The 27,487-nt window shown below is 44.6% G+C and overlaps 1 protein-coding gene across 1 annotated transcript in view; it reads right to left on the bottom strand.

Annotated features, from left to right (window-relative positions):
* The window catches only part of KDR (kinase insert domain receptor), a 31,738-nt gene extending 21,661 nt beyond the window's left edge, over positions 1-10,077 (bottom strand). The window contains exons 1-11 of the mRNA XM_042808344.1: positions 9,907-10,077; positions 8,538-8,628; positions 7,851-8,047; positions 6,569-6,693; positions 6,074-6,242; positions 4,703-4,842; positions 4,339-4,507; positions 2,830-2,941; positions 2,573-2,736; positions 1,596-1,752; positions 409-529 (exon numbers count right to left, since the gene is read on the bottom strand). Coding sequence (XP_042664278.1) covers positions 409-529; positions 1,596-1,752; positions 2,573-2,736; positions 2,830-2,941; positions 4,339-4,507; positions 4,703-4,842; positions 6,074-6,242; positions 6,569-6,693; positions 7,851-8,047; positions 8,538-8,628; positions 9,907-9,958 — 1,497 coding nt within the window. The 5' untranslated portion in view covers positions 9,959-10,077. The remainder of the gene's footprint in view (positions 1-408; positions 530-1,595; positions 1,753-2,572; positions 2,737-2,829; positions 2,942-4,338; positions 4,508-4,702; positions 4,843-6,073; positions 6,243-6,568; positions 6,694-7,850; positions 8,048-8,537; positions 8,629-9,906) is intronic.
* Positions 10,078-27,487: the final 17,410 nt, after the last annotated feature.

Here is a 27,487-nt window from a genome sequence, read left to right as displayed (position 1 = left end):
AACAATCAGGGAAAAGAAAAAGCAGCCTGACAAAGCAGACTTTGGTGTATGTGTTAATAAATGCTGCACCCACAACTTTTTTTTTCCTTCAGTCTCTCTAGCTTCTCCCTCTTACAGTTAATTGTCAAGATTAACTCACCTAACTTCAGACTGCTAAAAGGTAAGCACTGAAATCTAAGTAAATTATGTTCCTCAACTGAGACTCACTTTGGGTCAGTGTCTAAAGAACTTGAAAGCGTGTATCTCTGCCTGCTGGCTTCAGTAGGAGCTTGTACAACTATCTGAGAGTAGATCCCCAAGTTTAACGATAGGTGAAAAGAGGCTCATCTCTAGTGGTATATTTCCAGATATGCGGACTGCTGAACAGGGCTAATCATCCCCAACCAGCAGAAAAGAAAATCTGCTCACCTTTGTTTTCCCGGCAATAGTAACAACTCGGTGCTTAATTTCAACCTGATTCCCACCCTTTCTCTCTGAGATCACTTTCCATTTCCTGCATGCATATGGATTGGCTCCTGAGCGAACTTTCCTGAGAAATAAATAAAGACATATGCATTAGATAAGATGAATTTTTGCCTTTCAGGAGAGGGGATTTTTGTTCTCTTTATGATATGCAGATATTTATCTATAAATCAGATGCACCACCAGCCATACCTTGCATCTGGGAGGGAAGAGTATGTTTCTATAAACATTTCTATTAAATTGAACCCTATAACCTTCTGAGACCTTTGTGCTCTGTAAAATAAGGAACCCCCAAGCCTAAAGGTGAATCTCCTAATTAATCTGCCTGTGTCAGCTCAATCAGGATGCTTGGAGGGAAGCAGCTGCTATTCTGGGAACAAACCTCCATTCATAAATGGATGATTCAAGTTAATTTAGTTCAAAGGAAGACAGAGAGACATAGAAATCACTGAACTCCCTACAAGAATTTCTTGAGGACAGTGGCCATTGTGTAGGAAGCAACCAGGCACCAAAGGAAGAAACTAGTGGAAATCATTTTAAAAACAACAACAGGAAAGAAGAATGTTGTGTTTTTTTTATCCCCCGTTTTTTTTTTTAAAAAAAAAAAAAAAAAAAGGAAATCTGGGCTTATGGCAGGCCCAGATAAGGGAAGCTGCGTGAATCTCAGTCAGGCACTCTCTCTATCATTCCCCAACATCAATCAGTGCACTTCCTCCGAGATACACTTTCACACAGATAAAGAGCACCGTCACGCTCAGCACTTGAGTGTAAGAAAAAAACCCCACGAGGATCCGTAATTAGCATAAACAGCAAATTTCCTCTGTTTAGGATGGAGTTTGGGGCCTGCAGCTCATGGGGAGATCTGAGGGTAGGGCACGCAGATAGCTGCATTTGAAACCCCGTGCAAGCCTGAGTGCCCTTCAAGAAAGCATGACGGCAACACGCAGGCGCTGCCGGCTCGCCGCTGCAACAATCTGCCGGTTAAGTACAACAATCTTTGCTTCGTTGGCCGTTGGGTTTGCACTCCGGAACGAGCCTGGACAAGGGATGTGCCCCCCCAAAACCCCAGCCCAACACAAACGTCCCTTAAGAGCTAGGTAAGCCGCAGAAGATGGCGAGGGCTTCGCACTCACTGGGGGCTGAAAGTGCACTCCTCTTCCAGCTGCCAGTGCCAGAGGACGGCGGCGGGCGGCGGGACGGCGTAGACGGTGCAGGTGAGCGCCTGCGTTGAGCCGTACTTGTAGGAGTCGACGGGGGCCAGCAGCGCGTTCTCACCGATCTGAGGGGGGACTGGAGGAGAGAGCAGCAGGTTACACCTCCCGCCAGCGGCCCCCCAGCGGCACCGTGTGCGTGTGTTAGACCCGCAGCGACTAATTCACCGTCTCCCATGGCAGAGTGAAACGTAGAGCACCAGCTCTACGTTCTGTGTTGGGAAGAGGTGAACCTGCCGGACGCCTTGAGGATCAGGCCCTCAAGATGCAATGCTTTGGATGTCCTGTAAAATCTCCCTTCGTTATCCCCTGGTTTAAAATGCAGCCCTTGGGCTCCTGCCACCATGCCCAACCATTAAATGCATATTTTTCCCCACCCCTGGTCTCACAGCATGTAGCCTCTCTGCCCTTTCCAAGACCTGCTGATTTCAAAGCATGGAGGCTAGGCTGTTTCCTGGGGAGCAGAGAGGAGGAGGATAAGGAGGAGGGTTGCACAGGGCAGGACAGAAGAGGAGGGACAAGCATGCGTGGGGCAGGAAGGATGGGTGAGGCGGGACAGGGCCAGGATGGAGCAGGATGGGGGAGGACTCCAGCAGCATGGCCAGCAAGGAGGGCAGGAAAAGAGCAGGACATAGAGGCAAAGAAATAATACACAGAAAACGAAAAAAAAAGTATCATCACAACAAGAGCACCAGCAGCCTGCAGCTTTTCAACCGGCACACCCTGGAGCCGGGAAAGACGGGCCACCTCTGCCCTTCCAGGGCTGAGGTTCAATTACTCTCCCTCCAGCCACCACCTCCACTTAAATCTTCATAGCTCTGGGCTTAATTTAATCCTAAGAATGGTAATACACCGCATTCACCTGTGGAAGAAAAGTACCCCTTTGTTACGCCACTTACCGTTCACAAGCAGGGTAAACATATGTCTCTTCTGCACCTTGTTAGTAGGGTTTGTAAGGACAACAGTGTAATTCCCAGCATCCTTTTCAGTTGCTTCAGAGATCACTAAAGTGTAGCCAAGTTTAACTGTATGATTTGCATTGATGGCTTTTCCATTTTTATACCTGAAGAAAATATAGAGCGCTTTTAATACTTTAGAGATTTACCTTGACTAACAAGAGCGTAGTCTTTCAAACACGTTATGTCCCAATTCTTACCATTTTGCCTCTGGTGGAGGATATCCTTTAAACTTGACAGGAATTTTGACTGTATCACCTAGCCTTGTCTCAACCACATTCTCCATTCTCTCCAGATGAATAAAAGGACTTTCTGCAAAAAAAAAAAATAAAAAAAAATAACTAAATGGTCTTTCCATGTGGACAAAAGTGTAAGTGCTCTCCATTTGGGTTAGCACTTAATAGCAGATGACAAATATGAGCCAGTGAGAGGACGCCACTGGTAAAGCACAGCTGGCTCCAAACAGGGCTCTGGAGAGATGGCCCACCATGAAAACCCAGTCCTTTCCCTCACACAGAGGAATGGACCAGTTCCCCCCACCGAGGACCTCTGGAAAGCAGAGACAAGACTCAGCCCTCAGGACAGTGCATCAACTGTCAGACCCAGTGCCAGACCTGTATATGTGTATATATATACATATCATAAAACTGGCTTAATCTACTAATTCCAGGAAATAATAGTATTCAAAGCTACAATGTTACAAAGTTAGATACTTTCAGCCTCTTCTCAAGTACATATTTGAACCATTGCAGTCACAGAATACCTTGAAGTGATTTACATGTTATAAAGTTGCAATCAGACTAAGACAGGAACTAGCCTTTTGACTAAGATTTACGATGGTATGGATTTAATAACTGGTACCCTCAGTATAGCACATGATCTTGTTTTGGATCCTGAAGAGAAATAGAAAGAAACCAGGAGAAAATTGAGTCTATTTTGAATCACTGTGCCACATAATAAGTTTGAATGTTAAAAAAAAAAAAAAAAAAAGCCATTAATATTCTGACCCCTGAAATCAAACCTCAGGAAAACTAGTCTCTTTCCAAATATAAAACCCTGTGTCTGACTGAGTGATTAAAAATGGTCCATTCTCATGCTGGCAATTTTTTTCTAGAAGTAAGCCAGTGGAGTCACTGGGGATGTGCCCAAGACGGGCTTGAGAAAAGGCTGTAGGATGTGGCCTCATACTTATCTATACACTTAGACAACGTTGTTTCCTTTGCATCATTTCTGTACAACCAAAACACCATTTGATTCATCTATTCGTAATCTAAAAGCTGAAAGTTTTATTTTCCTAGCTTCATTCATGCCGACCCAGAATCTTGTCCTGTAGACCCACCAGAATCTAGCCTTACTTCACCTGGAGTAAGAATGGGCAACCTTTATACAAAGTCACCTACACAAATTCAGCTTTACTGGACCTCAAAAAGGTCAACACAGAAGAGGACCAGAGGCTTATCTCAGTTTATTTTACTGCCCATTTTCCTATGGGATTCTACAGCTTTCAGTAACAAACAGCATCCCTTAAAATCTTATCATTTGCTAAGCTTGTGGTATAAAAATAATCCTATAGTAGATGCAAGAGAAATACCGTAGCTGCAGTTTGATTCATTGCTGTCATTTGATTCATGGCCGAGATGCTTTCTGCACCTCAGTAATCAATCCCAAATCTGAAGCAGCCAAAAAAACTCAAGTGAAAGATGGCATACCATGGATAATGAAGTAACTGCTGTTTTTCATATTCATACGGCCACTGGATGCTGCGCAAGTATATCGACCTTTGTCACGTAAGGACACACTGTCGATGGTAAGAGTGCTCACAAACTTCTTTACTTCTCCTGCAGTGGTTTTTAAATCCCTTATGGTGGCACGTTTTTCCTGTAATAGGTAGAAGACAAAGGTGTTTGGGAATTTTATTGCTATTTCTCCTGTCACCCTCTGCACACCTGTATATACCAGCAGTTTCTTCGTGTGTTACCATCTGCTTTGTCAGTATTATAAACGGGAGAGTGACATTGCACCTAAATGAAATTTTGTTGTGATGTTTGCAACTTTAAGTTATTACAGATTTACCTTGATGGAAGGGTAGTCCCATTTGAAATCAATTCCTACATTCAGCTCCGTCCTTACGGTGCAATTGAGGACAAGTTTTTCTCCCACTGCCAGCTCTACTTGGTAGTGCGGGTTCATCGTCAGGTCATAAATTCGGTATCCTAGAGGAAGAAAAAGGCACATGCAAAAGAGGTTTCTTTACAGCACTCAGCACCAAATTTCCCACGTGAATTCACTGAAACTCCCATCAAACCACAGCTACCATGAGGCCCCTCGATGTCCCAGTGCAGCATGATGACGGGCGTACAAAGGAGCCCGGAGGAAAGGGATTTGCCTGCCCTGAACATTTCCCACCCTAGAGCCGCGTCAGACAGCGGCGCAGCAGGATGTATGCACTTGATCAGAGCCCCCCCGTCGGTGGGAGCAGGCAGGAGATGGCGACCCACATAGTTCCTCTGCCTTAAGCACCTTCTTCTTAACCTTGTGAGACCTGAAACTAAAGGAGATATATCCCCCCACCCCAGCAGTAAGAGGGAACTTTATTAAGAATAACTGTCTGGCATTAGCAAAATTATCCAAAGTTTACTTTGTGCAATAAAATATTTAAAATATTCCAAAACAGAATATTCTGAATGCAGAAATTCTGCAGAAATTCTGAATTTGCTCCAAGTCAGAGTGAGGAGAATTTGGTGGAGAAGCAAGAGCCTGCTGCAGAGAGTAAAGGGTGGAGGGCTGCCGTGCCTCCCTGCCAAGCAAGGCCAGACTGCCTTGGTGCCATCTGGCCGCTTGAAATGGTGGTCACTGTATCCTCAGCCAAAAGAGAAATAGCTGCAGTTTCAGCTCCGGCTTGAACCTCCACAGAATCATCACGTTATTTCTGGGGTTTGATAAACAACTGAAAAAATATACCAGGAGACCATAAACCCCTGTGAGAGTCAAGACATAGGTCCGAAGGAGACAAGACGACCTAGCTCCTAGTGCGACCTTCAGATCCTCCATTCCCTTGGTAGCCCCTGAGAGCAATTCCTTTCCATCTGCTGCTGATGGATGCCTGCCTCTAGTTCCCTTCAACTGTGACTTGGATCCCGGACAAGTGAATAAAGTACAGAATAGAGTGATTTTAGGAAAAAGGCTTGCATTGTCAGGAAGAAAAAAATAATCCCTGGTTTCTATGTAAAACACTAAAAATAGAAGCACTTATCCTAATGATGAACCAGAAAGAACACAATACATTGCATTTAAAAGAGAAGTAATATATATCACAACATCCATTTTGCATTAGCTGCATTGTCAGTATTAAATAACCAAGAGTCCAACCAAATGTAATTGCTTCAGTATGTTGTAGCAAGCAAAGTAACATTGGCTATAGAGAAAAAACAAACTTTGGCTTACCTACAACTGCGACTATGTATATCACAGATTGGTAGCTTTCATCATCTATTTTAGCTTCACAGAAGACCATGCCCGCATAGTTGATTAAATGACTGGGTATAGTGAAGCCTTTTTTATTATTCCATGAAATTGATTTACCATCAGGAACAAATATCTTTTCTGGATATTTCTGTTTGAAATATTGATAAAATACATAGTCAGATTTCAAAAATCAAACAACCCTGAATTTTGAAGTCCAACATTTTCCATAACCACAGGGTCCCAGTTTTTACATCCTAACTCAGGCAATCTCCCTTTTACAGGCAATCACTCCACACTTTGAGAGCGCAGGATCACGGACGAGCACATTTACAGCACTCACCTTTTTAATCACAGGCTGTAAAATTCCCAAGGATGGAAAGAAGTTTTTAAGAAATGTATTTATACTTCTAGCAATGTATTTATGTCACAGTGATTTCAAGTAACTCTTAAAATAATAACAGGCTTTTTCCTTACCGCATGTAGAGATACATTGAGATTTGATACAGTTCCAAGGCACGGCACTACCACAGTTTTATTCTTAGTGATGTATACAATGCCAAGCTGATCACCAACTGAAGTCACAAATGGAGATCTGTAATCTAGAAGAATATTCAGTTGGTAAATGGATATCATTTGTCACATGGTTACAGAGGAAACTTTTCCAGTTTTGTTCTTTCTCTGTCTATTCATTCTCAAATCAGTTTTATTGTTTTCTGTAAGGTAAAACACTTAAACAATGAGACTAAATAGGGGGTAGGGTACACATTTCAACCGACACAACCTCCCCCAGCTTTACAATATCAAAACCAGTTATCAGCAGCAGTACGCACTTTGGAGAATAGCTTCCTGCCATCTCAGTCTTTGTGCCGACAAAAATCTGATTTACCCTACTGTGACTTTCCTTGCATAAGTATTACAGGAAATATCAGTTAAAAGCAGTGACATGCTACATTGGCTCCCCCAATGGCAGCATCCTTTTCAAAGTCACACCAAAAAAAAGGTGAGTTCCCGATCTTATAAAACAAGCTAACCTATGTACATAATAACATCTAATTTTTCAAAATGGTATCTATAAGTTAACAATGAAAAGGAATGAGGGCATATAAGAAAAGAAGTATGAAGTCATCAGTGCAAAAAAACAGATGCCTCAAAGAATGCACTTACTTAAACTGAGCATACAACTGGAGGCTTTGCAGTGTCTGCGACGCTCAGCTGCATTGCTACCAACACAACTGACAGCCCGAGTTTAAAAACCTGGCTCTTACAGCCTAAATAGATTTTACCATCACAGTCAGAAAATGTATGGAAGTTTATGTTTTGGAGTCGGGTGTTTTTTGAATGGTATCAGATAGTACAAATTGTAAAAGGCATCGGATCTGTCATTTTTAATAAGTATATAATCTCTGTAATCTTCCCCTGTGTGAAACTCCTGCTGAGGTCAGTAATAGCTCTGCATTCATGAGGACAGGCTCCGATACGTACGTTAAGTTCTGGGTGGAGGAGCGTAGCAGACCAAGTACTACATACAACAAACAGGTCAGTTCAAAACTACAGGTACAAAGGCTTTTCTATTGATGGCAACTAGCGTACTGGCATGTAATCACTCAACATGACAACAAGAAAAATAACAGTTTCACAGGATCAAAAATTCTAGGATTAACAAATTTTAATGTCAAAACTGCTTTGAGATACATGATATCTCTTTTTTCTCCTGAGGCTAGGGGAAGAGCCACCTAAGAGCTGTGTAAGCACTTACCTTGAACATAGACATAAATGGTTGTAGCTGCCTGTTTGTCGCTGTAAAGGCACCTGTAGTCCCCTGTGTCATTGCCAATGACTCTGAGGACAGTAAGTGTCTTGCAGTAGGGGCCGTCGCTGCAGTCTGTCACAGAGACACGCTTCTCAGCACTGCTCTGGTTGCTTGGCCAGGACCACTCCAGTGGTCTCTGACCGCTGGGAAAGCAAAGAGAGGAGCGTGAGCATGTGATGAGCACCAAGGTGGTCAACCCCAGCCCTACCAGTCTCAACAGCTATGGAGAGGAACGGGCTTCATCCCGTCACATGGAGCATGAAGTCACGTAGGATAAATTCACACAAATCGGCCTATTGTTACTACCTATAAGGAAGCCACTTGGGATTTATGTACTGCTGAATCTAAATGACACAGCACTCCGAAGGGAGCGTCGAGAGCACGGCTCACCAGCGGGCTCCACAAGCACCCGGCTGGTGCTTCCTCCTCCCGGCTGCCCTGAGCTCTCCCTTGCTGTAACCCTCTGGGATCATTTCCAAAGTTTGTCAGGGAAAAGCAAGGTGAGGGGCAAAAAGGGAGTGGGGAAAAACAGCAGCGATGATGGGGGAGAGACTGAATCACCTGCGATTCTGTACAAAATCTTACTACATGAATTACCCCCATCAGAATCATGCCGGACAGATTTGCCCTTACCTGCATGTAATATTTAGAGTGTCATTTGCAGTTATTGTGAGGACATCTTTTTGGATGCTAAGGGTTGGCTGATCCAGAGAAATAAATAAACCTGTGAAAACATGTATAAAACTCCTTAAATCAAGTCAATAAACAGAATAAATGCTACTCAATCAGAAATGTGTTATATACAGGAACATGCAGCATGTTTTAAGCGGACACTTTCACATCACCTACTTAGCAGCGAAGGGTAAATAATGGCTTTTCACACATCCCAGAAAGTTCAAAAACTCTGTCATAACAGGAAGCAAAGGCAGATGGTCAGGAGCTAGCTGCAGAGCACTACAATTCAGCCAGCCAGGGTGGAGTTCCTGTTTTCTTGCATTGCCAACTTCAAGGTCTAACAAGAGGATGTGGGACATTGAAACGAAGTGAACCTTCATCTGATGATCTCACTCCCTGGGGAAAGGGATTACCAACTTTTCTTATAATAAATTGAATATACTTATGTTTTTCAGGACTGCCGATCAATGCATTATGTGAAGAAGCTATTTTACAGTTTGTCATAAATTCGAGATGCCATGATTTTATTTTATCCCATGATTTTCTAAGGTCATCTCTTTCCTCCAAAGCAGTTAGTTAGGCAAAAATCTCTTACTACCAGGCTTTGTTTGTGCAAGGGCTTGCATCGCGCCCACCCCGAGCCACCCGCACTTGTGAGGGCTGTGATCTGGGTGCCAGCGCTCGCTCTGAGGCAACAGTCCGGCTTGCGCGACATTTGTGAGTACCACAGGGAGAGATTTTCAGTCGGCCCTGGCTGCTCCCATCATCACCATCAGGAACCCCGCCTCACCAGGGCGAGCCGGCAGCCCCAACCCCAACCGGGACGGCTCAGCCAGCTACGATGGGCAACAAGAAAGCGCTGCCAGACCGGGACCTTCCCTATTTCCCTAGTATTTCCCCTCGCTTTAATCGCTGGCAGCCCGAGCAGGTTCTTCGACGGATTTCCCGCGTTTGGCTCCAGGAACATTTTGCGCTCGGAAACGACGGCTGATGCCGGGGCCAAGCGAGCAGGACACCGCGCCACGGCAGGCAGCCCTCTCCGACGGGGAGCACCGGCCGGCCAGACAGGAGAGGACAGGAGGACAGCAAAGAGGACAGGAGAGGTGAGGACAGCAAGCCCGCAGCGCTGGGCGTCCCGTCCCACCCCGGGGCTCGCACTGCCTCACCCGCTCTGCCCGCCCGGACAACCCCAAGGGAAACTCGTACCCACGCCGCTCCTGGCACCCCATCACCCCCGCGCCCCCTCTCCTCGGGGCGCCCGGGGAGGGGAGGGGAGGGGGGTGTGAGCTGCCGGCCCCGGCGCAGACGGGGCTCCCCGAGGGCTTACCGGGAGCCAGGCACAGCAGGACCGCCAGCAGCCGCGCCGCGCCGAGCTCCATCCCGCGACCGCCGAGCGCTGCGGGGCGCGGAGCGAACCCTCCGTGCCCGACCGCGCCGTCGGGCCGGCAGCCGAGCCGAGCCGAGCCGAGCCGAGCCGAGCCGAGCCGAGCCGAGCGCGCCGCACCGCACGGCGGGGATGCGGGAGCCCGGCGAGCAGCACCGCCCCTCTTGTGCCCGGGGGCGGGGCCTGTCGTCTAGGCCACGCCCATCCCGCCGTGGCCCCGCCCCCAGGGCCCCGCGGGCGAGCCCGGCGGGGATGCTCTGTTTTAAGGGGGGGGGGGGGGTTCCCCCGGGAGCTCTCCTCCCTGCTCGGCGGCAAGAGGGCCTAAGGCAGCGAGGTCGCGAGCACTGAAATTCGACTGGCGCTTCCATCGTGTGTGTTTGGGGTTTCTTAAAATCCCCTCGACAGAAATTACCCCCACAGACCAAGCCGAGGGGGCGCACGCAGTGACCGTCTTCCTGCCGGCAGCGACTTCATCCCACCGGGTTTGACGTGTCTGGCGGTATCAGTGCTGAGTTCACAACGTGGGACCCCCCTGAACTACAGAGCATGTACCCGCCAGCCTAACTGACCACATCACGTCTCACGGGATCCAAAATCTGCCTGCGAGGGTCACCCTTCCCACCCCCCAACCGCCCCAACCCTCTCGCTGCAGCATGCTACCCGGTGGCAGTAACCACTTTCACACCAAAAGTTTGATTTTTTTCCAAAAAGGAACCCCCCCAACTGGAACTATACCTTTTAATCAAAATTATTAACCAGTGACTATTGAAAGAGAAATGTGCGAGGTAGTCCTCTGGGAGAAATAAATACATGGTCATTGGTGCTTTATCCATATACAAAAACATAAATACATCTGTGTCGATAGATAAATAGGTAGATAACAAAGTAGATACAAACGCACAGCTATGTACATAACTATGCATGCATATGCACATATGTACTTCTACATGCTACATTTTTTTCTTTCCCTGCAAATCTGCATGTGCTCTTGTCCACAAATGACTAAGTCAATGAAGCAGTGATTTTATTTTGCACACTATGCAATTCTAGCTGTTTTACTGTACTCAGGGATGAGTGTAATTTATTTTGAAATTACACTCCTGTTGCTCACAGAAAGATACAGGGAGGGGGAGAAGCCAACTTTCTATACTGCTTTTTCCCGGAAATACAAGAAAATCCATGAAAAGTCAAGGAAGACTCATGTTCAAGAGGCAGAAAGTCGGTATCATGCAAATCAAATGTGTTCCTGCTATTTTTATGGGCTCTTAAACCAGAAAATCGGTAGCCCTTATTAATATCCCTACATCCATTGTACTGCAGGTCAGGTCATTAGTATTTCTAAGTGATTTGGGGAACTCTGGCAGTGGTTACTAAACAACTGACCCTTGCTGAGACTAGGCTGCACATAGGGTTTGTGTGATAAATACCTAGTGAGAACCAAGGGTACCTACTGCTAAAGAGCCAGTTTTGATAACTTTACTTGTGGTGATGCTGGTTTTGTTGGGTTTGACTACAAAGAGAAAAATTTTGATAGGGGATGGATGACCTGCAAGAACTGTTTGCCTCCACATCAGTTTAGCTAGTCAACAAAACAAATGAAATTATAGGGGTAAATTGAAAAATTATTCACACGACATCATTCCAGGATCCATAGAACACAGTAAATCACTGGCAGCTCATTTTAGTGCATTCTGCATTCCCACATGAGCTTCCAAAAATGCAGTCTGTAGAAAATATGCCACTATACTGATTTTAACAAGTGACTTTTCTGCATTTTAGTTAGACAATGTGCAACTGCACCTTGCTGCATTACCACTTAGGCTCTGTTTTCACGCACAGTTGTTGCTATTGAGTGAGTGGTTTGGAGAGAAGTGGTTGGTTTCATTGTCAAAAATTATTTTGGTGCCTGAGCTTTATGGGAACAAATACCCACTGTTCGCCCTAAGCAAAGGTAGATGAATGCTAGCCCTCCCCAAGCCCTTTGATGTTTGCCATGTCCCCTGCCTCCTTCTCCCCCGCAGTGTCCTGAGAAAGGGAAGAGAAGGAAAGGAGGGGGGCTAACCCCTCAAATACACAAATCTCCTGGCTGGTGAGTGCACACCTCAAACTGAGCAGCTGTCAGCGAGGAGCTTGCACCTTGTGACTGTTGGGCATCCACAGGGAAGTGCACATTTCAAAAGCACAAAGTGTTTTTATCTCCTTGAGTGATGCCAGTGAGATCTCAGTCTTTACACTGTGCTTCCTAAACGAGATACAATCCTTCAGTACTTTGCCTGGCTCTCAGTATAATCTTGTTAACTAGAATAATGCTCCAGGAACTGCTGCTTCACTGTATGAATTGTCACCCCTATAGTACCAGGGACATTTGTGATACCAAAAAGCAAACCAGAAGATAACTTCTTTACACTCCAGATACTTGAATGGGTCCCCAACCCTGTAAACATTTAAGCACAAGAACTTTACTCTGGAGAGTCATTCTACAGATGCAGGGCTTTTCATCTGAATCAAAACACTTACAAACATGGTGTTGGTGGGACTAATCCTCTAGCAAGATCAAGTGAAAACTATAGTCAAGAATCACTGGAAATGCTAGGTGTCTGGGGAAAGGGAGAGTTAGGAAAGATGTGAGGTACCTTTACTGACACAGGGTGTATGGTATCATATGTGCTTTGCTATACTGATTTTTCTATTTTGAGCTTTGATGGGGCTTTGTCAAGTGGATTGTCACTGGAAGATGCCAGGGGGAACCTCTGAGAGAAAAATTGACCCGAGCACAGAAGACAGTCACCTAAAGTCCAAGTGAAAGATTCACCTGCGTACACTGCCACCATGATAGATACGGGACACTAGATGTCTGCTTACAAAACCAAAAGCCAAGAGATTCAAGTGATGGCAGCTTTCTTATCCAGCCTTTTAGGCTATAATCTCTGCACAGTCTTTGTGTCATCCTTTAGACTTGTAGAGTATCTAGCATAGCCCAGTTTGCACCAGAGACTATCAGGGATGAACCATGGGGAGCTAGTGAGAGAAGCCAAATATATTCATCTTATTGAGGGAGTACAGGGTGGGATTTCTTTCGTCCCCAGACACAGTTTCAATCTGGGAAATTTCCTGGGCTCCTGAAAACAACATGCAATGGCTTCTAAAGCTACCCCACCCTCTATCTCAGCACCCTCATCTGCCTTAAATAACAGGCAATCCCATCAAGGCATTTAAAATCTGGTTTTGTTCAGAAAAGCCTGCCCCTGCCTTGTCCAGGCAATACCAGTAAAGAAATGGAGGGCTGGAAGGAGCTCCACGAACATTCAGCCCTCCTGCCACACCAAGCAGATCTCAGCCCAGTGTGGGACCAGACCTGGAGATGTGCAGGAGAGCTGGTAGCTGACATACAGGATGCAGTCAGACCACGTGCATCACTCCGTGTTTCGTCTGACCGATTCCTTGCTCGCACAGTATCTGCCAGAGTCCCTTGGAGAGCAGATCCCATCCTGAAATCAGTGTGTTCCCAGCCCCTGGGGTTATTTTCCTCCTTCCCTGCAGCCTCTTTCTGCCATAGCCCCCTTGTAGGGGAAATTCTGTTTCTGCAGACCAGCCCTAGGAATGGTTTGTGCAACAGGATGAAGAGAGAAATCTCGCCTTGGTCAAACAGAGCCAGCAAGCTTTTGTTTATGCATCTGCTTCTCTGGTCGCCAAAGGCTCATTAAAAACAAGACACAAAGAAACAGCAGAGGAACCGGACAACCCCCCTCCCCTCTCTTCCCTGACCTGTCACAACTTCCCGGGGCTTGCTGTCTCTGTCAGCACCTCCCGGGCAGTCCGGCCGAGGAGACCAGCCGGAGCAACTGCGGCCGCAGGAATTGCCAGGCCACCTTCTGTTTGCTTAATTATTCAAATAACAACCTGGGAGGAGATAAGGGCTGCCACTGGGAACTTGGGTTATGCACTTCCTCACTCATGTAAGCAAATGGTCAATGTCCCATGCAGAACACATCTGGGATGTGGCAGCCAGAGGTCGGACCAGCTCACGGTCACATCTCTGTGCTGCAGATGGGGCTGCGAGAACCTCAGCATCTAATCCAAGGGATTTGGAATCCCAGAGGATTAGTTGAAGGAAGATACCTTCAGCTCTGTCTACATCGTAGATTGCACCATCGCAACAGCCTGCACCCTCACAACAACCACTGCAGCCAGGCAGTATGGCCTTGGTGTGGCTTTCATCAGGCACGCTTTGCTAGTGTGCTGATAAACCTTGCTAAGGCAGACATGGAAGCACATTCAGGATTCCACTACAAGAAGAAAATCAGATGGTATTCATTTAATGTTGAATGCCATGACTTTTCATATGAACCGCATGCGAAATCAGAAATACATTTAGCATGACACATACTCCATGTGTAGACCCAAGAAAATGTGTTGGTTTGAAAGTGGCATTGCAAAGGACAATATCTATCCTTCCAGCTAGAAATGAAATAGTAACTGTCCCAGGTGAGAATGGGCATGGAAGTAGGAATGAGAAAGCATAAACCCACTCATTTTCAGACAGAATTGCTTAAAGGTGGAGATTTGAATGACCTTCAATTCAGAGTATGCCTAAAATGTTGAGACCTTTGCTGGAATCTGTGAACATGTCCCTTGTATTTGGCTATGTCCAGCTATAATCAGGAGGAGTGAGTTCGGCATGTGTGGACATCCCCAAAGCAGTTTTATTCTAGTTTGGCCAGATGTTAATGGTAACAGAACTAGAGGAGCAGGTTAATTGCTGTCAAGGCCCAGACTAGTCTAACTTGCCTTGGATACATCTCTCCACTCCTGAGCACTTAATTATGGTTGGAGGCATGTGGAATTTTAGGGACACACCTTTGAAAAATGCAATTATTTCACTGCTTATTTGCTTGCCCCCATCATGTCCTAAAACTCTGTATAACTGCTCATGCCAAGACAACAGGGTCCTACAGACCCACCATTCAAGGAGCTGTTCATTTTTTCCCCACTAAGATGTTTTTCCCCACTAAACCCTTTGTGGGCCAAGAGCTTTGTGAGGAAGAGACGAATGCCTTTACTTATTTATGTGGCTGAAGTCTCTGGAAATTTCTCTCCCACTTGTGGCAGGAAGCAGCTCTGAAGCATCACTTTCTGAGCAGGAAGCAGAGGGTTATTCAGTGCCTGGGCCCCTGGACATGTAGTCAGTCAGGCTAATAGATGGGCAACTGGTGACAGGGACAAGCTACAGATTTTTACACAGAAGTAAGTGCCATGCAATATTTTTCCGTCTTTCTTTTTCTTTTTTCTTTTTTTTTAATTTTTTTGGGGGGGGGGAGGGGGCCAGGGAGCTCAAAGTTGGTAGTCTGTGAAAAAGTCTCAAATCCTGTGTTGACAGAACTGCTGGAAAAAGAAAAAATCTTCATTCAGGAGTCCACTGGTGCAACATGCTCTCACTGCATCCCCTCCTGTGAAGAGATTTGTATCTCACAAGAGTACCCTCACCTCCATGCTGCAGGAATGGAAAGCAGCATCCTCAGTTGCTTTGTCCACACAGCTGCGGTTTTATGCTGATTCCCTTAATATTCACCGAAGGAGAAGGAGAACAGGGGAGCAAGCATCATACTATTCACAAAGAGGGTTCTGGAGGAGCGATACGGATTCTGGCCCCCACGCCTCCAAATACTGAAGGATTTTGTTTGATGTTGAGCAGCGCCTTCAGGAAACCTGAAATGTGCATCCACTATAGCATGGTGCCTAAGGCTTTCTGCTGACCTGAAGCCAGTCCTCTCACAGGTGGTGGAAGTCCAACTGCTTGGTAAACAGTCCACCAAAAACATATGTTACTGGTTTGTTTTGAAATAAAGAAAAAATATGAATGTATCTGACAGGGAGACAGCCTATCCAATGTGTTCTTAGAAGTCATTGTGTTAGGAGTATAAGCAATGTACCCCAGCTCCCAAGGGGGTTGTGTCCCCCATATCGCATAAGAAACAATCTCCAACTGAAGGTCTTGGGGTTGTATGTGGAACATTTCTTCCATGGGGATGCTTTGGCATCTGCTAAGGATTTTATCAAGTTGCAGCCTTTCACTGGTGACGGCTCTAATGAGATGTCTCTCCTACATTCTACCACTTTTAAAACTAAATATATGTGGACTTAATATCTTAGAGATATTTGACCACTGTCATGTTTCCTGGAAACTGGCAGAAGGGTTAAAAAATTATGAGTCAAGTAGATAGAAAAAATAAACAGTCAAACATAAAACATGATTAGGTAAGTCCTATTTCCCTAGGAAAACAGCCTAAAATTTACAGGTCACACCAAGTGGAAAAAACTGCCAGCACTTCATAGGACAGGATTAGAAGTTGAAAATGGATGCAACTGGAGCAAAGTGCTGTCAGAAATTGTGAAAACCCAGCCTATGAGGACAAGCTGAAAGATTTGAGGCTGTTCAAGAAGAGATCAGGCAGACGGGTGTGATAACTGCCTTCCAGTGGAGAAAAGCTGGGGGGGAGATGCCCCTGATCAGTTATTCTCATAATCACCAAGGGTAAGAGAGGAAATAATCTGTCTAATTTTCTGGACGAGACATTTATCTCAGATAATGTGGAACATTTTCCGACTTTCAGGGCAGTTAAGCACTGAATAAGGTTGTCTGGGGAGTCTGGGACTGGCATCAATTGAGGTGTTTAAGATCAGGTCTGACAGATCTCTGTCAGGGGTGAAATTTAATTCTGGTTTACAACAGAAGTAGGTATTAGATAGCCTTCTCAGGTTTATTCAAGTCCTGCGTATTCATGATTGATAGGAATACAATTTGTGGTTTCCGGCTCTTTAATAAAACAGACCAAAAATGAAGCCCTTATTTATTGGGTCAAGCATAACATTTCATCCTGCCTACAACAACATTTTAGTATATCTTTACAGATGGGAGAACTAATACTATCAATCTGAGCTGATACCTCTTCTACTTCTTTTGTTTGAAAGGTATCTTGAAGTGAGTGGATTTGTTGTCATATTTTTGTTTTCAGCAACAAAACACAAAAAAACCCACCCAACCTCCGAACCATTATCCACAGAGCCCTAGTTCCAGCTAGGAACTCCTGGGAGAGACCTCAGGGCACAAACTGATGAGGACTTCTGAAATGTGTCAATAGTTGCCAAAGTACAAGCAGTGCTTTACAGTGACGGTTTGAAATGATGTCAAACCACTTTCCCAAATCAGTGCCAATGGCAGTTTACAGTGCGTGTGTCGATAGCGTGTGACTTCTTTCTCAGCTAAGTTGACTGATTGATTACACTTTTTTTTTTTTAATCACCTGACTATTTTCTCACACCTCTTATCCAAGCAGAAACATCATAGCAAATATCATACCACTTTCTAACTGTTTTCTGCTATGGCTGTAGCTAAATGAATCCTCTGAATGTGTAGTACCTGATGTGCAGCAGTGTGGCTCCCAGAAGAAAAGCATCAACAGGAAAGGAAAGGAAGTGACCAGGCACTGGCTGTATTCCCCACTAAGTTTTTCTCACCAAAGGTTGTCACCAACCAAAGGTGAAAAAATACATTCCACTTTGTTTTCTGGAGGGGGACGCCCAAAAAAGCCATGGACAAAATTCATAGAATCATCATTAAGACCAACAGGAAATAGTAGGACATGTAGTCTGCCCTTTGAAAACTTCAGGCAACACAGGGATCCCACTGAGACACCATTCCTCATTATTTAAGTGCAAATTCTACTAAATGAGAAGAGGACTATTTACTAGCAGCTTGAGCCTGACTGAAGATAGAGCCAGACAGTAGAAGTTAGAGCCAGTTGGTGAAGGGCTCAGAGCCTGTATGCTATCCATGAGGATTTTAGGATCATATATAATAGCAACCTTAGCACTGTATTGAGATTATTCTAAAAAGACAAACAATAACTGTACAATCATATATATGGGTGCTATAATATATACATACATATGTATATATACGGATCTATCTGTACTTTGTGGGAGGTCAGGTATATTTCTGCAACTTTACTAGTACAGCATTTATTAGCTACACAGTAAACATAGCTGATAAGCATGTTGAAATCTTTTCATTTCACTGAATTTCTGATTCAGTGCTTGTAAGAAATGCATCACCATTCCCACCCTATCAGCTGTGCGACTAAACAAGGTTACCGTTCCCTGTAACACTCATGGCAAGCAATGAGGACACTCCTTTCCTCCTTCCCAGCCCCAGAGAGAGCTGACTAAGGCTAACAAGGCCAAGGAAGCTCTAAGGAAAGCCCAGACCCTTGGGAGGGTCCAGAGGGTTTCCTAGAGACCCATCCTGCAGCTGAGGGAGCAAACTCAGGAGAGTGCTCAACTCTGTCCCTTCCCATCATCAAGATCACATTTTCCAGGCGAGCCCTAGATACAAAAACACTTCAGACCAGGAAAACTGATACGCAGGAGGCGACGTGGTGGAGAGCTGCCAGGCTCCTCTCTGGGGTGTTGCTGTCTCTGCAGAGGTCATGCTTCAGCCATAGCATTCCCAGCTGAAACTAGCAGAGTAATGCTGGGCAATGGAGAAGAGGTGAGATGGCAATTGTGAGTCCAACAATGACATGGTGCAAGCTCCGCAGGTGCAAAAGCGGGCAGGGATGCCAAATCTCCAGGCTTAAATTGGTGGGAAGGACTTTCTCCTACAGCCACAACTATGGCCATTAGAAATGAGTGGTGGAAGCAGCTATTTAGGGCGAAAACCTTATAGGACTGCCATGGACCTCAGATTATCTGCTTTTGGACTTTTGTCCATAAAATGCTACAGGAAGAGAGTCAGCAGGATTTCTCCATAAGCATGAAATTAAACCCTTTATTGCAGGAAATACTATGCCAGCACTGAAGTGTTGGCACCACACATCTCCTTATTTTTTGACATCTGCTGACTGTCGTGTGCCAAGAAAAAGGTAACTGAGCAGCTCAAGGAAGGAAGACATTGAGCTCAGGGTCACTGATACCTGCCAACAAACTTATTTTATTTTAGGTGTCTTAGGAATACAGGAATATTTGTTTTATAAAGGGTGAGAATCTAAGCATAGTATTGCCACTTTAAAATTCTTTAAATCACAATTTTTTTTTTTAACCCAGAAAATGTAGCAAATGTAGCAGTGAAGAACAAAACTCTCTAACATCCACAGATGTATGAACAGTCACTGTGTTGAATAATCGTCTCTGTCTCCTCATTCCTTTCCCTCTGACTCATCCATAATGCCATTTACTTTATTCACACACTTTAACTGAGGATTTGCTACCCTCTTGTCATCATTTCAGTCACTAGATTTTTTTTTTTCATGTGAACCTGTGAAAATATTTTGATTAAACTGGTGCAAAAATATTTCAGGCAAACCCAAGCTATGGTTGTCAAAATATGCTAGGAGAAAAACACACCTACTGATATATAATAACATTATTCAGTTATTAAAGGAAGCAAGTGAGAAAATGTAGGTATATGGGTTTTAGCTAGTAGGAAGAAAAAAAAAATGACAGGTCCTGATTAAAAGCTCTTAAAGGACTTTGCATTCTGCTTCCCTTCTTTAATCCACTTGACCTACTAAGCACGGCCCCAGCCAGACAGGAGAGCACAGATAAGTAGGCAGGTTTACCACACTCGCCTGGTGCAGTCAGCGAAAGTCGCTTTCTGCAGCCTCTAGTCTTTCTCTTGGATATGCATGTCATCAGGAAAACTGAGTCTGGGCTCACTACTTTCTCTTCCGCCCCTTTAGCTCCACATGTTTCCTGACCCTTGGCTCCTCTGCTGAGAGGGCTTGCCACCTGCACACCGGCTCTGCTAGCACAACCACATCCTGTACCTCCCCCGTGTCCAGGTTGCATTATTTTCATCGGACCATATAATAGCTGTGTGATGGGAACGTGTCTGGGTTCAAACCACCCTTGCAATTGGAAAACAAAGCAGTGTTTCCACTGTGATGTGCAGCAGGGATAGCTGAACAGTAAAAAGGGAACCAAAATTCACGTAGCATCGCTCTTGCTGCCTCTTCGGGTAGGATAGTGAATGCCTCATGGGGATGGGGAGCTTGGCCTTTGCAAAATGGCACACAGCAGTGAGAGTACATGTGAAAAAGCAAAGCTCCATTTCTACAAATGCTTCTGTCCTCTTCTTCCAAGGGAGACGCTGCCATGAAAGCCAGAAAAAAAAAAAAAAAAAAAGTCATTTGCATGTTCTCCAATATTCCCAAACCCATTTTTTTTCCCCCAATTTTTTTCTCTGGTAATTTTTCTGGGATAAGCATCTCTCCTTATGCGATGCTTTTTCTGAGAAAACAGAAGAGAACAGACACAGCTGGATGGTGAGCAGGAGACATCATCAAGGACGTAGTTTAACAGAGAAATAAGCTGGACTGAAAAGGCCAAGCCAAGAGTAGAAATGTATTTGTCCCTACATGTTCAGGCCTGGAGGAAAAAACTTCACTTCGTTCCCATTGGATTTCAATATGCTTTCTTTTCTTACCATTATTGATCCAACTCACCGGACAATTGCTATCCTGGTGCTACAGCAAATTCAATTACTGCCCATTTGCTGCTGCTCAGCTGAGCGGTTGAAGGACAGTGACTGAGCAGTGGAGCCGGGTCCTCCCACGTGAGTCCCCAGTGCTGTGTTCCCCAAAAGGACAAGGCAGGCCAAGGAGTAGCACAACACCCTCTGGCCACACGGTGATTTTGGAAAGCCATGGGAGCCCAAAACATATTAATGAGGGCTTCATCACAAAATGCTCCTTTGTCTAAAAATAGTTACTAACTTCAGTTCCTCCAACCCTATCAGCAAGGCACTAGGACTAGGAGAGCGTCTCTCTCGATGCTGAGATCATCTTCTGTGTACATGTAGCTACATGTGGACAAAAGTGAGTTTCATAAATGAAGGAATTGAACTCAAAAGGAATCCAAATTGTGCACCAAGAATATTTTCAAATCAAAGATCATTCTGTGTCTCTTTTGGGCCAGATGGGAATGGGGAACTTCTAACCCAAAGTCACTGCTCTGAGAAATCCTACTGCTCACAGATGGATCTCTCCCCTAGGCAGGACTGAAAGGGGTCTAATATGTGCTGACTTGCTGTTCCTTTCATGCCCAGTTCAAACCGGGAAACAAACAAATTAGTTCAACCTCTTGGGAGAGATTTCCACACTTATGGACCTCTAGCCTGTTGTCCTAAGGAAATAAACTGTGTCATCACATTGTTTGTCCATCTGTAAATTCCACTCTCCTTACAAGCTTTTTAATTCATTGGCCAATTTCTGCTAAAGTTGAAAAGGGGTTAGAAATAGCACAGATAATTATGTTTGTGGAAACTGGTGGCTAGACAGAGAAGAAAGACTCAGTTCACTATCCCTCTAGGGAACAGGTAATCTCTTTGACAGCAGCCAGATAGCTAAAGGGCATACACATATTAGCCTGCAAGTTGTCTTGTTCCCAGCTCCTGACTGCCCGCAGCACAGGTACAGCTCCAGCCCAACGGGCATGGCAATGGGCCTGGGAGCTGGGATCACACTGCAGGGGCTGCTGAGGGGACATAAGTCCATGGGAAACTAAGCTCTGTTCATTCTGCTGCTCAAAAACCCGATGTGTTAATGTATTACTATGTTCAGATGTGCTTCAGGTGCCAAATGCCAAAGCGCCTTGGATTTATTTATCTCACATCGCAGCCAACTGAAAGGCCAGTGCCTTCCAAAAAGAAACTGCAGTGCTTCTGAAGGAATTATGCTTCTGTCAGTCCAGTTCTGACCTCCTTTGCACTGATGCAGACTGGGAAACTCTTCATGAGCATCCTTTACTGGTTAATGTTAATGTGTCTAACATGCCACTTAAAAATAACTCCCCCCTGAGAGTGCCAAAAGACACAGAAAAAATCCCCAACATTTCTGATAGACTTATTTTGCTGTATAATCCTTTTGACAGTAACCAAAAGTCACTAACCCTTAATTTCCCTGTAGCTGATAATGAATTTGGCTCAGTGTGATAAAAGAAGAAATGCCAAGTAATTCTTAATCTGAAATAACATTTTCTGGTTGCAGTGTCTAGAGTCCTCATGTGAACACTTCAACCAACTAGTAAAAAGAATTTCACCCTTGAGCTGATGTCAGATCTATATTCTTAAAAACTATGGTCAGTGAGAGAACTTATGCAAAGAAGGACACTGACTTTCAGCTATCATAAAGTATTAGCACAGACTGTAGAAATATGTTGGTTTTATAAAAAGAACTACAACTTAAAAAGTTGTGTTCTCATGGCAGTAACACATATTTGGAACTCAGCTACAATTGATTTGAATATGTGGTAAGGTTATTGCCACCTGTGGATTCAATCTAGATCTCTTCAGTATGAGCAGGTTAGATTTCATTCTTAATGGCTGGCTTTCATCAAGTATCTACCTGAAGTCACTACTTTTATCAAGTCGAGTAGAGAAAGATTTAATCCTCCACCATAAGTGTAATGGGAATTTTTATGCAGTAGGAAGAGAGAGATCATTTTCTTCCAAGTGAATATCTACACCCAGTGATAGACTTGTGAGTTTCTGTTACAGGAAAATACTTGTCTCAAACTTTGGAAGTGATATTTGGGGACAGTCTTAACCTGGAAGATATTTACTTTGGGAGATGACCCAGCACAACAGGAAATCAGGCAGCTCCACACTTTATCCAACCCACTGAAGGTTTTCTACATTGTCCTCTTCCAAGGGTGGATGAAACTGCCCCTGTCTTTAGCTCAGTCACTGCAATCATCTTTAGAGGTAGCCATATGGCACTTTGGAAATTCAGCCTTTAAGCCTTGGAGGAATTGTAATGGACTGTGTGAGGAAGAGCTTTCACCCTGGTGTCAAACACCAGGAAAGGCTGTGCAAAATGAACTTTTATGAAGGGTGAAAATCTCTGGGTTTGGTATGTTAACTTTAGTGGTAGAAAAATGTTCTAGTTGTGAGAGAGAATGTTATAGTGGGAAAATAATACAGTATCTGAACAGTTAGAAAAACTTCTGAACACATCAGTGAGAAAAAATATCTCATGAGCTCTCACCTTATTGATAAAAGTCTTATAGGCACAGAAATTTTTCCTTATATGAAATTCCTCTCAAAATGCCATTTGTCAATCAAGAGGTCATGTTCCTTAAATATCTAGGTTTTTCATAGGTTCAGTTAGAGCCTGACAGTCATAATCCAGGGTTAGCAACTACAGTTTTGAATTACCATTAAGCAGAAAGGGCATAAAACCCGAGCCACCCACTTCTTGGATATGCGAGTTGACTACTGTATGATATATAAAATGGGTTACCATGGGCAGCCTTTCCTAAAATAAAGGCTCTATCGTCCTAGATGGGCTTCCAGCCACGTGAAGCCAGCATAGGAACAGAGGCCACTTTGCCTAATTTCTGAATTACAGTGGAGGGGAGGGGTATGGAGCTGCTGAAGCCAGCATTGCTCTGGCTGTGGAGGCAGCACAACAAGCAGGTCTGATTTCCAGGTCCAACATGGACCTCCAAACCAGCTCTGACACTAGACTGAGGTGGTGGATCAGTGGAAATTCTTTTAAATCTTTGGATAGAGAGTCCAAGTAAATCCTGTTTGAGGTGAATAAGTCCTTTTTGTGCTTCTGGTCCTTTGATGCACAAAGGATTTAAAGAGCAGCTGTGTATTTATTTTACAGTGCATTCAGCGTGTATACTTTTGAATGATAAGATGGTTTATCTGCAGTTTGCTTAATCTTTTCCTGTCATTCATGGAGATTAAGCACCATTTTCATTGTAAACATTCCCTCTGCTCCCTTCATGATTCCCTAAGGATACACCAGTTCAGATATCCCTTCAAATATTGAACAGGCAAGGACTAATAAATATTTCACACATAAAAGGAATCTTGTACCAAAAGGTTCTTATAGCCCCTTTCATTATGGGGAATATTTCCATTTGATTTTAACTTCTTGAATCCTTTCTTAAAACTCAGAGCCAACCATAGATTTCCAGTGAAAGTGGCAAGCATACCCAGACCTAGGTAAAATAAAATGACAGAAAATAAACTGCCAGGAAGCAGAGCTCTCATTTGGCACACAGTTCTCCCCCCACCCCCCCCATCCCACTTCCTATAGTGCATTTTAAAGAAGGGGGTGCTCTGCATCTCAGCCCAGTGAAGATTACTGTCTATTTGTCCATTATCATTTAAAACACACCACAATTTCAAGACTAAAGATTAAGTAAGGAGAAAGTGAAAATGATTTATGGTGAAATTTCTGAACAGTCCTGTTTTTAGGGCTAATCTGACCACCACTGGTCCAGCTGATGGCTCAGACATGGCCTCTGAAAATGAAGTTGAACATTTCACCTATTCCAGCACGATCCAGCTGCACTGGAAGGGATGAATCCCATCCTACACCCCCAGGCATAAGTTGTCATTGCTTCTCCTTACAGCCATAATCACACAGTTACAGTGAATTGGTACATTGAGCTCATCCGTCAGAAAACAAACCCAAGAAACAGTTTTCCATCAGATCAGCTCAAGGGGCCAACACAATCCATAATCATGCAATTGCTAGGGGGTAGGGAATGCATAATAAAAACTGGGAATCAGAAATCACTGTCTTGTTGGCAGTGAGCTGTTAGCTAAGATCTGGTAAATCATGTAACTGCACCATAATGCTGCTGTCTCAACTGGGTCTAGTGGTTCATGTTCCCAGCAAAGCTTCCTGTTTTCCAAAAAATCATCTCCAAAACTGGCATAAGCAGCAGTGTCACTTGCCTTTTCAGACTGATTCACATTCACGTTTCCCTTTGCACTCTCCTTTCCCTTCCTGAGGGCACAGAGTCTGGAGGACTGCTCTGCAAACTGCTTTCACTAACATTGACTTCATACAAGTTTCACTTTTCTTTCTCCCTTTTGCAAGCTGTTGATCAAAATAAGTTCATATACCACTAAAAAGCAAAGTCCTGATCTGATACAATCACATTTCAAGACTGCATCAAGTTTTGACTGCTTGCAAGCACCTTGTTACAGTGACCTTGTTCAGAGAGCCAGCAGGCTTCGAAACGAAGAGGAAACCTTTTCAGCAAGCTCTCAGCAAGGTGTGCAGGGAAGGCAAGAGCAGATGGGGAAAGAGACAGCTCTGGGGCTCTTGGCCTGTTTGATGGAAATGAAATAACATCAGCAAATTTGTAAGAGCTGACTGAGGCCTTTTTCAAAGAAGCACAACAGCTGCAGGGCTGACTTTGAGGCTGTCATCCTGTGCTGTGCGCTGCACTTTGACCACGCTCTCACAAACATTGTCTTCCGATTACAGGCAGGCTCAGTCTCTTCGCTGGACAGAATATTGGCTTAAATGAAACACCAGCACTTCAAAATGCCCAGGCACTCCACATTTAACAGTTCGCAACAAGAAGATCCACAGTAAGAGTAATAATAATGAGGGTGCTCACAACAACTAATAAAAGCAGCAGCACCACAGTGCGGGAAGAAGAGGTGGGAGAGATCATAAAATTTAATAGTGTTCATTGACAAAAACCTTTGTTTTTAAATAAGCTACTTTCTTCCCTAAAGAAGGAAATTGAGTTTGGACACCACCTCTAATAAGAACTGTGCTCTGACCCCACGCAGGTCCAGTTACTAATGGTTTGTTTCAGCTCAGTCTTGCAAGGTCCCACCCTTGCTACTCAGGAAGAGGTGTGAGCATGTGTGCTCAACTCTAAGCATCTATGTGTCTCCTGTGTCTTTCACGAACGGGGAAAGTGTTTTGAGGCTGACATGCACTACGCTGACATGCACTATGGGACTGCAGCTGGGATACTCAGCTGCAGCACCTCATGAGGTTGAGCCTTACGTGATTAAAAGCTGTGAGTCAACATGTTGTCCTTCTAATATGGTCTCATTGAACTCAGAGAGTTGACACCAGGCTGTGTATCATTTGGGGCAAGAGTGACTTTTGCACTGAAAACAGGACTATGTCTTCAGGAGTGATTAATTTTGCTGCGTGCTACAGCATCCATTACAGCACTTTACTTCAAGTGCTGCTTCTTGCCTCAGGGAATATTTTCCCACTCTCCAGTTGTTTATAATAATGAAAAGGCTGGTCTTGATTTGGAAAGAGCAATGTGTGCAGATAAGATAAAATTGCTGCTGAGGAACTAAGAGCAGCCCTTTCTTTGCATTATGGCTTGCTGAGGGCCAGCACTCTCGTATCCAGCCTCCCTCTATCTCAGGAGCAAGCAGCAGAGCCCAGCACTGTAGATGCTGCTCAGCCAGTTTCCCAGACATCAGGAAATGAACATTTTGACAACTTAGACAAAATAACAAAGTAGCTAAAGTTAACAGGATAGCAGCTGTGAGGACTTATTTTTCACATGGGTCTTACTCACAACTGTTGTTGCACGCTGAGATGGAATGATGGGACCCCAAGCTCTCCCTTAATTTTATGTATTTATTAATAGAAATAGCTTTTGCAGAAGAGGATAGGCTGACGTTCTTGGAGTTTGAAGTCCAAAGCCCTCTGATTGCTAACAGAGAAAAGACAAGGGCAGACTTTCTCTATTGCAACACCAGCATTTTCAGTCATCACCCAGGTGACCACATTTGGAAAGGGAAAATTAAGTTCTGCTTCAGTGTTAAGTCAGTCCTAAATCTAAAGGTCATAACGAGGTTTTTATTTGTTGTTGGATTAGGTTTCTTTTGAAAAGGGGACAAACAGGAAACAGGGATCTCTCCTGCACGAAGCCGTGCCCCTGCTGGGTTGTTCCACCCCACCACACCAGGCAGGAGCAGGGCAGCCCCCATTCCCCACCTCCCTGCGGCAGCGTGATGAATGATGAGTTCCCAGGGCTGCGGATCAAAAGGGAGAGACCAGGAAAATCTCGCATCCCCGTGAAACACGAAGACTAGATAGAAGTGCAAAGCCTTTTGTTGAAGCGTTTGGAAAGTTCTGCACGTCTGGACTATCTGCACCAACACAGGATGTCTGGTCTCCCAGACTTAGACAAAATGGGCCAATATGGTCTCTTGCTACACCAGCCACCATAGCAGGATTTGTGGCCATCTATCCAGCTGTAACAGAAATTGGATCCATGAACACATGTGTGACCATTGTTCCCACACAGAACGGCTGAAGGATGATTCACTGGATCAAGGAGTTTTACCCAGGAGTAGAAAGCTAAGTTTCTGGAACATTATTCAAGTGTTTATCCTGCAGCTCTGGAATTAGTAGTTCCAGGTGGCAGTTAGGGAAGACCCAGCATCTTTGGGTTGTGTCATGGATGAAGTATGATGCAAAATGCTCCAGACCACCTCCTGGTGAGCATGTCTGCATGCACAGCCACAGGAGAGGACTTCTAGCTGGATTCCAGAAGCATCCTTGTTCCCAGGTTGGTCACACCTAGCCTGGGTATTTCTGTACTGGGCTCCAGACCACAGCATGCTCCTATATGGTTTTATAATGTCCATCATGAGATGCCTTCTTGAGGTGATCAGTTTTAGGAAAGGGCAAGTTTTCACTTATACTGAAGGAAGAGAATTATTGTGGGA

This window comes from Tyto alba, unplaced genomic scaffold, assembly GCF_018691265.1.
Source record: "Tyto alba isolate M040663 unplaced genomic scaffold, T.alba_DEE_v4.0 Super-Scaffold_6, whole genome shotgun sequence".
Taxonomy (NCBI): Eukaryota; Metazoa; Chordata; class Aves; order Strigiformes; family Tytonidae; genus Tyto; species Tyto alba.
Note: the sequence above shows the minus strand (reverse complement) of the source record. Positions and strands in the feature narration are given on the sequence as shown.